This window comes from Diabrotica undecimpunctata, chromosome 4 (genome assembly GCF_040954645.1).
Source record: "Diabrotica undecimpunctata isolate CICGRU chromosome 4, icDiaUnde3, whole genome shotgun sequence".
In the NCBI taxonomy this organism is placed as follows: domain Eukaryota; kingdom Metazoa; phylum Arthropoda; class Insecta; order Coleoptera; family Chrysomelidae; genus Diabrotica; species Diabrotica undecimpunctata.
The window spans coordinates 13,365,437-13,379,413 of record NC_092806.1 but is presented as its reverse complement, the minus strand read 5'-3'; the positions used below and the strand labels follow the sequence as shown (position 1 = coordinate 13,379,413).

At 31.6% G+C, this 13,977-nt stretch overlaps 1 protein-coding gene across 4 annotated transcripts in view; it reads left to right on the top strand.

Annotated features, from left to right (window-relative positions):
• Positions 1-9,791, top strand: part of LOC140439193 (lipid storage droplets surface-binding protein 1-like) — a 53,454-nt gene extending 43,663 nt beyond the window's left edge. For 3 of the 4 annotated variants that reach the window (XM_072528942.1, XM_072528940.1, XM_072528939.1), the window contains 2 exons: positions 5,113-5,223; positions 9,475-9,791. In XM_072528942.1, coding sequence (XP_072385043.1) covers positions 5,113-5,223; positions 9,475-9,618 — 255 coding nt within the window. In that variant the 3' untranslated portion in view covers positions 9,619-9,791. The remainder of the gene's footprint in view (positions 1-5,112; positions 5,224-9,474) is intronic. The other variant, XM_072528941.1, reaches the window with a different exon arrangement.
• Positions 9,792-13,977: the final 4,186 nt, after the last annotated feature.

Genomic DNA, 13,977 nt, shown 5'->3' with positions numbered 1-13,977 from the left:
GTGACAAACTCGATCAGTAGAATATACGGAAAAGTAATTAAAATCAAAATAGAAAGCGAATATAAAGACTTAGAGTCTGAGGAACAGGCAGGATTTAGGGCAGGTAGATCTACTGTTGACCATTTGTTTTGCATTACACAGAAAATTGACAAGAAAGTAGCCGTTAATCAAGAAGTACATTTATTGTATGTAGACCTACAAAAGGCTTATGATAGCGTACTAGATTATAAATTATGGGAAGCGTTAGAGAAAACAAACATAGGCATGAATTTAATAAATGCGACGAAGGAACTGTACGCTAATGCTAACTCAAAGGTAAAGGTTGGAAATTATCTGTCAAGTGGATTCCAAATCAACAAAGGCCTTAAGCAGGGCTGCTGTCTCTCCCCGACATTATTTAAAATTTATCTAGAACAAGCTCTAAAACTGTGGAAGCGCAAATGTAGAAATATGGGAATGCCGATTAACAACAATAGCATATACACTTTGTCATTTGCAGATGATCAACTAGTGATAGCACAAAATTATGAAGATATTGAGTATATGACTCGAAAATTAATCGAGGAGTATAAAAAATGGGGACTTGAAATCAATATCCAAAAAACCGAGTATATGTGTATCGGCGGGAAACAACTGTACCTCATATTGGAAGATGGAGAAGATATCAAACATTGCAACACATATAAATATTGGTGTATAATCATCACAAAAGAAGGCAACGTAGACGACACAATTGAGGAGAAAAACAACCAAGCAAGAAAAGCAATTTCCCTTCTCAATAGTGTCCTTTGGGATCAATCAATCTCTAATAATAAGAAGCACAAGATATATAACACAATCGTTAAAAGTATAATTACCTACAGTAGTGAAGTATGGCAAATAAAGGAAAGATACAAGAGAAAACTTGAGGCAACGGAAATAGTTCAGCTAAAAAATTTAGACTAGAAAGAGTAACGAACAACAGAATAAGAAAAATTATGAAAGTAAAATATACAATAATAGACGATATTGGTACCCAACAACTCATATGTTACGGTCATGTACAGAGAATGTCTGAAGAACGTCTCCCAAAACAAGTCTTAATATGGACCCCTCACGGTAGAAAAAAAAGAGGAAGACCCCGCCTTAGTTGGAGAGAAATGATAGACAGAGAAATAGAAAAAGACTTATGGATGCATCGAGAGGCGTAGCAATGGGTATCGGAAGACGTAGGAGAACGTATTAAACCGATATATATATATATATATATATATATATATATATATATATATATATATATATATATATATATATATATATATGGTTTCAGTTGTTTTCCGGGTTTGACTCCGCATTAAATAGTTTTGGTTTTTAGAAAAACCATTGTTTTGGCGACGTTTCGGCAAGGTCACACTTGCCATTGTCAAGTCAGATTAGTTCTGCTCCTTCTTGATGTTCCAGGCGAACATGATGCTGAAAAATGGAGATCAAGAACTTCAAAAATGGTATACCTATAATATAATTAATAATATTATTAAGAAGATTTGGGAAGAGGAAAATATGACCAAAGACTGGAACAATTCTTTATCAGGCGTTATATACAAAAAGGAGGATAGATTGTCATATAAAAATTATTTAGGTACACTTGCTATACATATAGAGGCTATGTAGATATTTACTACAAGATACTGTCCTAGATGTTAAGAGAAATACGAAATAAATCTGTGAAAATAAGTAAATATCAAATTAGCCTTATCTCAAGACCTTGAAAGTTACAGATTTGTTTTAAATCCCAATTTAAACTATAAGTACCCCATTTTTATCGCCTTTTCCCTGCTTTAAAAATAAGACTTGTACCGGGTGGTCCAATAAGCCGATCTCTCTGCTATATATCAGAAACTATTCACGTTATAACTGTAGGAGAAAAAATTCCTTAGTAAAAGTGTCCAAGAGAAATCGCTGGTAATAACTTTCAAGTTTCGGGGTTAACCGCTAGGGGGCGTAACCTGTGAGGAAAACTTTGAAAACCAGTTTTTTGGGAAATATGCCCAATTATACCAAGTGTTAAATAAGTAAAAGAGGCCTAAATTCTGCACAAAGTTGTTCAAGTACTTTTTTTTTATTTTTTTCAAATAAAGGGTGGGGGAGAGTGGGAAAGCATTTGTGGATAAATACCTATAACTTTGGTTTGGATCAACCGATTTTAACGAAATTAGTGTCATTAGAAAGGGTGTGGAATGATTTAATTTACATTTACTATAAAACAATTGCATTTAGTTTTAATTGTCATAGGTAGAGGGTACTTTCGAATAGAAAAAATTAAAATTTGTTTTTCTTTAAAATGTTTAATAGAAACACCTATTTATTGTAAATTATAATGGAACTGGATTAAATTCGTAACAAAATGGCACAAACCACATGTTGATAGCTTTTGTCGAACTCGAGATATGAATAAAAACGCATAAACATAAGTAAGTATAGTATTGATTCGCCCTGTATTATAACTTAAAATTAAATATGTGAAAGATCATACAAATATCTCGATCAATAAAACTTAATGTCCAATTAAATGTTCAAATTGTTTTCCATGGTTGTCCACACAAAGATGTAATCTTTCACGCGTAGACATAACAGCTGCTTCAATCTCAGCTGTTGATATACTATTTATTGCGTTTATAATGCGCTGTTTCATGTCGTCTCGTGTGGTTGATCGAGTTTGGTACACTAAGTCCTTCAATCTTCCCCACAGATAAAAGTCCAGACATGTTAAGTTTGGAGATCTAGCTGGCCATGAAAATATACTTCCCCTTCCAATCCATTTATTTGGATAACTTGCACACAAATAATCTCGAACTCGACTGGAAAAATGAGCAGGACACCCGTCATATTGTAATATCATATCTCTTGTTGTTTGTAAGGAAATATCTTCCAATAAAACTGACAACTGATTTTCTAGAAAATCCAAATATGTTTCGCCATTTAAAGTTCTATTAAAGAAATATGGACCTATGATCTTTCCATCAACTATACCACACCAAACATTAAGACTCCATCTACCTTGAACCTGCACCTCATGTATCCAGTGCGGATTCTTCAGCCCAATAATGCATATTATGCAGATTAACACCACCCGCACTATTAAACGTAGCCTCGTCTGTCCACAAAATATTTTTTAGACCTAACATCTAATTGCAGTAATCCAGCCTTGCATCAAAATCTCTCTCATGTAAAGCTTGGTGGAGAACTACATGATAAGGATGGAGTCTAAAAAACAGAACAACAAATATTGGTGAAAAAGAAACCACTATATTAACTAAAACTCAAAAAATCTTGAAAAATCCGCAATTGTTTCACAAGGTAAATCGGTCATAGGTATTTTTAAGAAACGGATAAAAGAATAAAAGCGCCGTGTTGCCGTTTTTATCGGAATATTAAAATAACAGTTGAATCGAAAGTTTAAAGGGAATTAAAAGTTTTTGACCTAAACGTCACTTTATAATATGAAAAACCAACCTGTGATGTTTTAAAATCCTTAGAACAGTAGTTTTGGGTATGTTTAATTCTATAGAGATTTGCCGACTACTTATATGTGGATTCTGTTGAATTAAAGCAAGAACATTGATTGAATTATCTTCGGTCATACCTCTACTACATCGTTTAAAATAAGGACGATGAAAACTACTAGTTTCTCTTAATCTTCTTGCCTTTCTTTCAAATACTTTTTTGCCATAATGTCTCCTGTCAGAATATCTTACAAAATAGATACGTGAGGCAATAGCGGCATTTTGGTGAGATTCGAAATAAACACCAATCATATCATACAATTCTGCATTTGAATTCATCACGAATTATTAGTACTGATAATTAATTACTAATATTACCAATATTAATATCTATTGAAAAAAGTGCGATCTTCAATTCAAATTATAATATAACACTTAATAACAATGTTTTGACTGCTGTCAATAAATAAACAATATGAACTCCCCGTCAAATTCATTGTCGTAGCCTACTTAGTTTCGAAAAAACTATTTTTAATCATATGAAATAACAATGGTCAAAATAGGTATAAACATTAAAATTCTTCTGCTATAAAAAAATTTGAAAGTACCTACTGACTTAATTTTTAATTTAATTTATAATACAGGGTGAGTCAATACTATACTTACTTATGTTTATGCGTTTTTATTCATATCTCGAGTTCGACAAAAGCTATTAACATGCGGTTGGCGCCATTTTGTTACGAATTTAATCCAGTTCCAATATAATTTACAATAAATAGGTGTTTCCATTAAACATTTTGAAGAAAAACAAATTTTAATTTTTTCTATTCGAAAGTACAGTCTACCTATGACAATTAAAACTAAATGCAATGATTTTATAATTCATCCACACTCTTTCTAATGGCACTAATTTCGTTAAAATCGGTTGATAAAAATTAAAGTTATAGGTATTTATCCACAAATACTTTCCCAATCTTCCCCACAATTTATTTAAAAAAATATAAAAAAGTACTTGAACGATATTGTGCAGAATTTAGGCCTTGTTCTAGTTTACTTTTTTTAACACTTGGTATAAATGGGCATATTTCACAAAAAACTGGTTTTCAAATTGTTCTTCACAGGTTACGCCCCCTAGCGGTTAACCCAGAAACTTGAAAGTTATTTCCAGCGATTTCTCTTGGCCACTTTTACTAAGGAATTTTTTCTCCTAAAGTTATAACATGAATAGTTTCTGATATATAGCTGAGAGATCGGCTTATTCAACCACCCGGTACATTAGAGGCTGGTACATTAACCAAAGACGTTTCAGACAGATTGAAAGCCTTCGAAACGTGTACCTACAGAATAATATAACGAATAAGTGGTTTTACTCCACCAATTGTTCGTTTTTAAGTAGATTTGGTGTTCGAGTTTTTACCTCTATTTAAAAATACGAATTCTTATTAGTAGTTGGTACCCACACTGTATTAAGTACACATCTAATATTTTACTCTAACTACAAAATTCTTAAACTTACAGCTTTTGCTTCCATTATTTCTAATGTTTACTTATATTCTTCGTTGACTACTTTGTTATAAATCATTTTATTTATTTAAGTGCCTAAAATAATTGACTTGATTGTTTGCTTTAGACGGTCCACATGGAAAATGTTCAAGAAAAAGTTGTGGCTGTTTTAAAAGCTCAGGCGCACGTATTGGCACTTGCCATAAAGAACGTCAATAATCAAATTAGCGAATATTTGGTAAGTTTTAAAGACCTTTATAATCGTCATACAGAAAAATATTTGATGTAGTACTTATTGCAGATCTTTGGATAATAGTAATTGCAAGTGATTGATTTAGCTATTAATTAAAATTGACGTTTACTTTTACTTTGTCATCTTTTTTTTTTGGTGCTAATCTTAATGTTTTTTGTATTATAATGATCTCCTATTATGCAAAATTGTTTCCACACAGCGGTATGATTTCTAGTAAATCCGTGCAGTTACCACGAGCACCTAGAAAAAATATGTTGCTCCTACAGGGCATCGCATTTAGAAGCAAAGTTTTTCGATAATGGGATTTCGACAAATATCCCAATCTAAGTAACGAGGTAACGAGTAAAAATGTATTTATCTTTTAAATTGTCTCGTATAACACTACCAAACCTTATATTAAAAAAACGAGAATATCAAGATGAGTCCAAAAATGTAAAAATATGCAGATTGTTCCATAAAAAAAAAGATAAGTTTGTCCCACCCTGTCAATATGGGTGCCCCTGTATATTAGAAAATATTTTAGAGGATGATCCGATCTGTGTTCCAACTTTTACCTAAATAATTTTTTTTTGTATCTGTTACGAAAAATTAGTAATTGGACTTCTTCGCACTGTTGCCGCACCCTGTATATTTTACAAATGTATTATTCAAAAGGATTCAAAACGGACACTTTGAACCTCTGTAGCTCATAAACAATTGATTTCTTCTGAGTCTTGGTGTAATGATAACTTTTGATCAGCATGACCAAAGCTACCTTTTTGCAAAGTTTCATCCAATTTAACTGAAACTAAAAAATTTTTTGAAATTTTTGGTAAAAATAGCGGTACCTCAAGTTCTAAGGATTGTAGGACGTTGTATTTTTTTTTAATTCGTGTAAAAATACAAACATTTCGATTAAAAAAAAATAATAAGGGTTATTTTAAATCTTTATAAGCTTTGTAAATCTTTTTTACAATCTTTAACGTAAATTTTTAATCGTTAAGTTGTCTAATGTGATAAAATAAACCTAATATGCGTACGCATAGTAACATTGTAGACAAAAGCTTTCTAACAACAATTTCAATTCTGCATCAACTATTACGTGAAATTTCTTGAAACTTTTGTAGCTGAATATTTATGATATTCAAAAATTCTGACATATTTTAGAAAACCATCTAACAGATATATATCTCTAAAAATTGCAACTTTCAATGCAAGAACCCTGCTATCAGAAGAAAAATTCATAGAAATGGAATCTGAACTTGATAAAATCAATTGGGACATTGTTGGAGTCGCTGAGGTGAGAAGGAAAGGAGAATGCCTAACCACTTTAAAATCCGGTCACATTTTCTATCATGTCGGAGAAAACGATGGGAATGGAGGCATTGGGCTCTTTATTAATAAAAAACTAGCTGAGAATATCATATCAGTAAAAGCAGTTTCCACAAGAGTTATACTTGCAAAATTACAACTAAACACCCGTTACTCCATAAAGATCATTCAAGTCTATGCACCAACATCGAGTCACGCTGACGAAGAAATAGAACAGTTCTATGATGACTTGTACACAGCTATTTCAGAAGACCAAGAACATTTTACGGTAATATGTGGCGACTTTAATGCCAAAATAGGAGTAAACACTGACCCAGCTGAAAATGCCCTCGGAAATTTTGGCACACCAGGTAGAAACGAAAGGGGCAAAATACTCTTATATTTCCTATTAGAAAACAATCTATATTTAATGAATAGCTTCTTCTATAAGAAGATCCATAGAAGATGGACTTGGAAGAGCCCCGATGGTAAGACAAAAAATGAGATCGACTTCATCATCACTGACAAAAAACATATAGTCAAAGATGTTACAGTCTTAAATCAATTTTCGGTTGCAAGCGATCATAGAATGGTCCGAGCAACTGTATAAATCAATATTAAGCAAGAAAGACTGAAGATGATAAAAAGTAAAAAATTCAAACCTTGGATGCGCCCAACGAATGAACTTGACTTTGAAAAATATATCACCAGTAACTTACTCAGAAATACAACAAGAGAAGACGTAAATAACCTAAACGAAGAAATAGTAGATACATTAACACAAGCTCAGAAAAAATTTGGCCCTAAACATGGAAAAGAACAAAAAATTAGTAAAGAAACAAAACAAAAAATGGAAGATCGTAGAATGCTGAGAAGTCAAGGAAATGTTGACTCACAAGATATAAACAGCATCAATAAAGAAATCTCTAAAGCCATCAGACGGGATATTAGAAAATACAACAACGAGAAAATTATAAAAACTATCGAAGACAACAAAAGCATGAAAGCATTGAGGAGAAAAATGGAAAATGGCAAAAAAGAAATCTTCCAACTTAAAGACAAAAATGGAAATATTATCTCAGATAGACCAAGCATATTACATATAGTGGAAAGTTTCTATGAAACATATAAAAGTCAAGTTATTCTAGAGCTCATCGAACAACCAATACAAAAGGTACATAATGTAGGATCGGAGGATATACCAGATATATCACGAGAGGAAATTCAACATGCCCTCAAAAATATGAAAAATAATAGAGATCCGGGGGAAGATGGTGTAGTCATTGAGACAATTGAACTAGGAGGTCCACTTTTGATGTCCCGAATCCAAACACTTTTTAATCTATGTCTGCATAGTGAAAACATTCCAAGTAAATGGAAGAATTCGGTTACAATCCTCCTCCACAAAAAAAGGGATAAATCAGATCTCGAAAACTATAGGCCAATTAGTTTGCTTAACCACCTATACAAGCTCTTTACTCGAATCCTGACAAACAGATTAGAAGCAAAACTCGATTTCTATCAATCAGAAGAACAGGCAGGATTTCGAGCGGGACACGGAATAAACGACCATTTGCAATGCCTTAAAAGTCTAATTGAAAAGTCTATCGAATATAAGAGACCCCTTGCTCTTATCTTTGTCGACTTCCACAAAGCATTTGATACAGTCTAAACAGTTGCTATCTTAAAAGCACTATCAGAATGCAGAATAGATCACAGGTATGCAAATATTATTCGAAATATATACGAAAATGCGACAACAACCGTTAACCTCCATTACATGACTGAGAAGATAAAAATTGGCAGATGGGTGCGGCAGGGAGATACCTTGTCGCCAAAACTATTTATAACAGTTATGGAGTACGCATTTAAACGGCTAGAGTGGGAATCAAAGGGTATTAGAATCGATGGAAAAATATTCAATCATCTCAGATATGCCGATGATATTGTTCTCATAACAGATAACTTAGGAGAAACCAGAGTTATGCTACAACAACTACAGCAAGTAACCCAGAAAGTCGGTTTAAAAATAAACTATGGAAAAACAAAAATGATGACCAATCTTGTCCCCAATGAGCTAATAGAAATCGAAAAGTCGCCCATAGAACTTGTGGAAAAATATGTGTATTTGGGTCACGAAATAAGGTTAACGCGAGATAACCAAACATGCGAGCTACTCAGAAGAATAAGTCTGGGTTGGGCTGCATTCGGAAAAATGAGAGACGTATTTAAAACAAATATACCGATCCATTTAAAAAGAAAAGCTTTTAACCAGTGCGTTCTACCAGTCCTCACATACGGAGCAGAAACCTTAACTCTCACAAAAACATCAGCCGAAAAATTGGAGCTTGGAGACCACAGGCTGACAAGCGAAGCCGAGGAAGATCCCCAACGCGATGGACCGACGACCTCAAAAGAATCGTGACCAATTGGATAGCAGAGGCGCAGAACAGAAGCAGATGGAAAAGTCTAGAGGAGTCCTATGTTCAACAATGGACAACTCAGGGCTGATTGATGATGATGATGATTACGCGAAATTAAAGTTTTTTGTGCATTTTTAGAAAAGCTATTAATCATTTTCAAAAAATCGTCTTTTCAAGCTATTTTTGTAATAATTAAGCAACAAATTAGCAAAAATAACTTTACAAACTCTCGTTTTAACCGATTTCCTATGCTTTTAAGTAAAATTGTATCACTTTTTCATATAACTTAACGGTCTTCACCTTAAGTATTTAAAATCAAATAATATTGTTTATATTTAATTTATAAGTAAAATATGGCATTTAATCGTTTGCAAATATTTTGTTTGTTATATATTATTATCACCAAATTTATTAAAAGCAGTAATTTACTACCTGTATCAAAGAATGTTTTTTGAAAACCGTTACTTCTCTTGTCTATTAATACTAACGTGTTAATTTATTATAGATTTTTTTTATTTTTCAGGAACAAATCGCTGAAGACTTGTCTAAACGAGGAGAAAAGCCCAAAGCGGTGCTTTCCGTTCCTCAAATAACGGTCAATACTCCCAAAGCGACTCTAGTAAACTCCAAGCAAAACGCAAACGGTGTTGAAAATAATTACGAATGAATCTGCTGATATATAAAAGAAATATGTAAAAGATAAAATATAATAGTATTTGGGTCTTAATGTACTAGAAGTAAACATTTTTAGGTGTAGTGATACCTTAACAAAATAGAGCTTTAAGTACTAGATTCAGATTATATCATCTCACACTTAGACTAATATACAGATTATTCTAATTCCGTTGTTTTATTCGAAACCTTTAGATTTCGTACTTATAAAGAAATCCTCGATCCCGTGCAAAACATCATACCGAGCGCAAAGAAGTAGGTATTCACTTCAAAAATAAATTTCAAGTTTCAACGTCGTCAACTAAACAGCCTTTTGATGGACAGAAATACCCCAATAAAAGGTAAATGTTATAAGTAGGTACAAGTGCTTTTTCACTTTATGTAAATTTTAAAATACCAAATTTTCAGGAAAAAGAAAGAAACTATTTATACCTAATGGTATCTAATTTTTCACATTGGAAGTGAAGATGGGTTTTTTCATTATAGGTATAGTATTTTTCATATAAAAATGCGTGCACGTCATTTAAGATTTACGGCGTCAGAACTCCACAGCGTTGCCAAAACATCAGAATAGTAAGTTAGTGAGGAATTTTTAAAATGTCAACTATTTGTCAAACTATTATATTAACAGTAAATACACTTAGTTTTAAGACTACTGCAACACACTAAAATACATAAAAAACATTTTGATACAAAATTATATATTCTAAATTTTAAACTTACCACTTTTAGAGCATTAATCGTAAAAACTTCCCGCCATTATTTCTTGTTCAAAATAATCTATCTTCTATGAAAGCTTATCAGCTTTCTACAGACTATTTAGTTGTTTTGGCATAGCACAATCACAATACACAACAATAATTACTGTTTAAAGGTATTAATCTAAATTTAATATGTATTTATAAATACAATTTATTAATATATAATATATTATGATCAAATTGTGTAAGAAATCAAAACATAAACAAAATTCTTACTTTAAAAAAGCGGCAACCCTTTAAAACAATGTTGCCACAAAAACAAAGTATTCCCATATCAGTTGCGTACAATTGTTTAATATATTTAATTAAAATTATTATTTTGTGGAATATTAGACTTAACGAGTTATTTCATAAAATTTCTATTATTAATAATAACAAATGTCAAATGTTTTTGGTTACTTAATCAATATAATTTTAAAATTCTCAATATAATGATGATTACATTTTTCTGATTAATATACCATGTTGACGCCTATGAAAGATCGAGCAGTTCCGTATGGGTTTTGTATTATTAGCTGTGTTAGGAAAATTTGAACTCTAAGGTTGACGTTCTTGAAATTTTAAATATAAGTGACGTCACTTTATATAAATTGTGACGTGCACGCATTTTTATATGAAAAATACTATACCTAAGTATGTCTATATATAATATAATGTAATAGGCGAGTCTACTCCAGCTGGCACCGTTTCTCGCATCCTAATTTCCAGCGTTTTCTGTCGAAGGAATCTTCCATTCTCTGCAGGTGTCCATACTAGTTTAGTCTTTTGGCTTCTTTTTTTTAATATGTTACTTTAAAAATATTAAATTTTAATTTTATTATTACATATTACCTATATAATGAAATGAAAACAAGATTGTAGATTATTTGAAACATAAATTAAGTAAGGTAGTGACGAAATAGAGATATTATGATGTCACTGTAAATCGCTTTCCCAGTCAAAATCATCTACGCCATTCAGTCGGTAGTATCAAACAGCAGCGCGAAGTTTACTAGACACGTGTTTACTACGGTGTCGAAGTTCGGTTATAAATTTGAGGTAAGTTATAAAATCACTATAAAGTGACTTAATAAATCACTGTATGATCCAGAACTGTCAATTTTGAAATACGTTTATGTCATGTCCTCGGTAGTATAGTAGTCAGTATCTCCGCCTGTCACGCGGGAGACCGTGGTTCGATTCCCAGTCGGGGAGGACTTTTTTATTAATATTATTACACGGTAAATTAAACACATATGCGTAAGTAGAAAAGTTATGTATATTATTGTCATTTTTAAATACTTATGAATATTGCATTTTAATTTGTATTGTATTATTATATTAATAACAAAATAAACAATGAATTTTACTGCAGAGTATGTGTAAAAAATTTTTGCATTCAAGTCCTTTCATACATATATGAAAATAAAAATATACATTTTCATCATAATATTGATTCAATCCTTCATTTACTATACTATTACAGGTCAAAAGTTGTTTATTAATTGTTAGTAAGTTGTTATTAATTCTGTTTCTCTTTCTGCTATGTCTTACCTATAGCATTACATATCTAAATGATTGTGCAGATTGACTCCCAAATAAATTTGTAACAGCGAATGCGTGTATAGAAGTGTAACTTCCACCGGCAGTCTCATTGGACTGCCACACCCGTTTTTTTTTATATATGTTTATAAGTATTTGAAGATTTTTAAAACGAAGCGTGTACAAACCTGATTTCGATGGCGTCACGACAAAAAGGCATAAGCGCCAAAATTTATAAATTTATGTTTTGGTATCAAAATAAAATACATTTTACGTCCTATCGACTATTAACATGACGCAGCTGTAAAAAATTCCAACTCGACTAAAACAAGCTTTGAATTTTCTAACCGCCAAACTAGTTTCTTAAAAGATGAGATACCGAAATCAGTAAGCGACAAGTGGAAGGTGGTGCTTACGTCTTGGGTCTGAAAACGTGGTTATATCAAAGGTAAACAATAATTTGAAATATTAATATTTAATGTTTTGTTAAGCGTTTAGTTAGATTATTTATCTTGAGAAATCATAATATACCATAAGAATGTACAATTTTACCGACTGTCGGTTAGGCCTTTTCAGAAAATTTTTTTTCGTTTATCTAACCGCCATTTGGCCATTTAAAATACACTATGACTTAGATTTGCCATAGAAAAGTTACTACTTAACCGACTTAAATAAGGTTTGAACCTGAATAAAATGTATATTGACTTTTTTGTATATTTTTCTTTTTTTTTTAATTTAAAGTTATATTTTGGTAGTAATATTATTTTAAAAAACTAACATTTGAATGGCGCTTACTTCTTTTTTTTAATGGTTTTTAGAATGGTTTCTCGGAGGCACAAAATAATGAATCTTGCATTGCAATCCATTTGGGAAGATAAGGAAAGCAATGTGCAGGAAATCCAGCGGAAATAATAAAAACCATGGTTCATTTTCCACTGAAAATGAGGTCCTCAATGAAGCGCTAAAGCATGATGTTCTTTTAGAGCCTGTACTAAAAGACCATGAACAAGAACTCCAAATGCCTAGTTCTGTTCTAGATGATGATGCCATTGTGGATTTCAGTTTTCCTCTAAGTCCAAATTTCAATATTGACAGCCGTTTATTTTCGAATGTTGATGAAACTGCCGAAGAAGAGACTGATTTATTAACCTGTTATAAAAAGCTTGTACCTTACTAAGATAGTGATGATACTGATGACAGTAGTAATAATGCCGCAATAGTATTTAGTTCATTAGTTGATGATAAGATAGGTTGTAATAATTTTATACAACAAAATGATTTTTTAAACTCCGAATCAGATTCATCATCCTTGGCAGTATTTTTTAAAAATGAGACTGAAATTGACAGCATTAGTTCTAGCTCATCAACTGGTTCAATTTTCTGTTATATCGGTCCTTCGTTTCTATTAGTTTGTTTTGTTATTGATAAATGTTATTTTCTGTTATCAAATTTTGATTTGTATTTTATTTCTATTAGTTTTATAATACAACTTACTTAGTTATCAATGTAGAAAAAATGGTACGTTTTAATAATTTTTGTTGTTTTTTACTTACTATAACGTGATAATTATATTAACTTTATTTTTGTATTTTTTTACACCAATATAACTCTAAGAAACTCATAAATATATTATTGTGTATTGTTTAATTTGTATTATTTTTACTTAATTGTTATGCTTTAAAATGAAAAGATTTATTCTCCATTTTTGTTATAATTCCGTAAAATTAAAAGGCGTACAAGTTCCTAAGCGACATTTTTTGATCAAAATAATTTTTTCCAAATATGGTAACCGCCTTTCAAAAAGGCTTAAACACCACAGAACCTAACATTAAAGGCGTAAGCACCAAAATGTTAAATATCTCATGTTTATAATAATTGTTTTATAACTAACATATGGTAAGTCAAAATGCCTTAGTTCGATAATAATAAAATGTCAAAAAAATGTAAAAAAAGAAATATTAAGCGATATTAAACGTTTTTTGTCTCTCCTGAAAAAAACTGTCAATGGCGCTTATGCCTTTCTGTCGTAACACCGTCGATTTCTCAGTCTATCGCCAAACTACCACACCTAC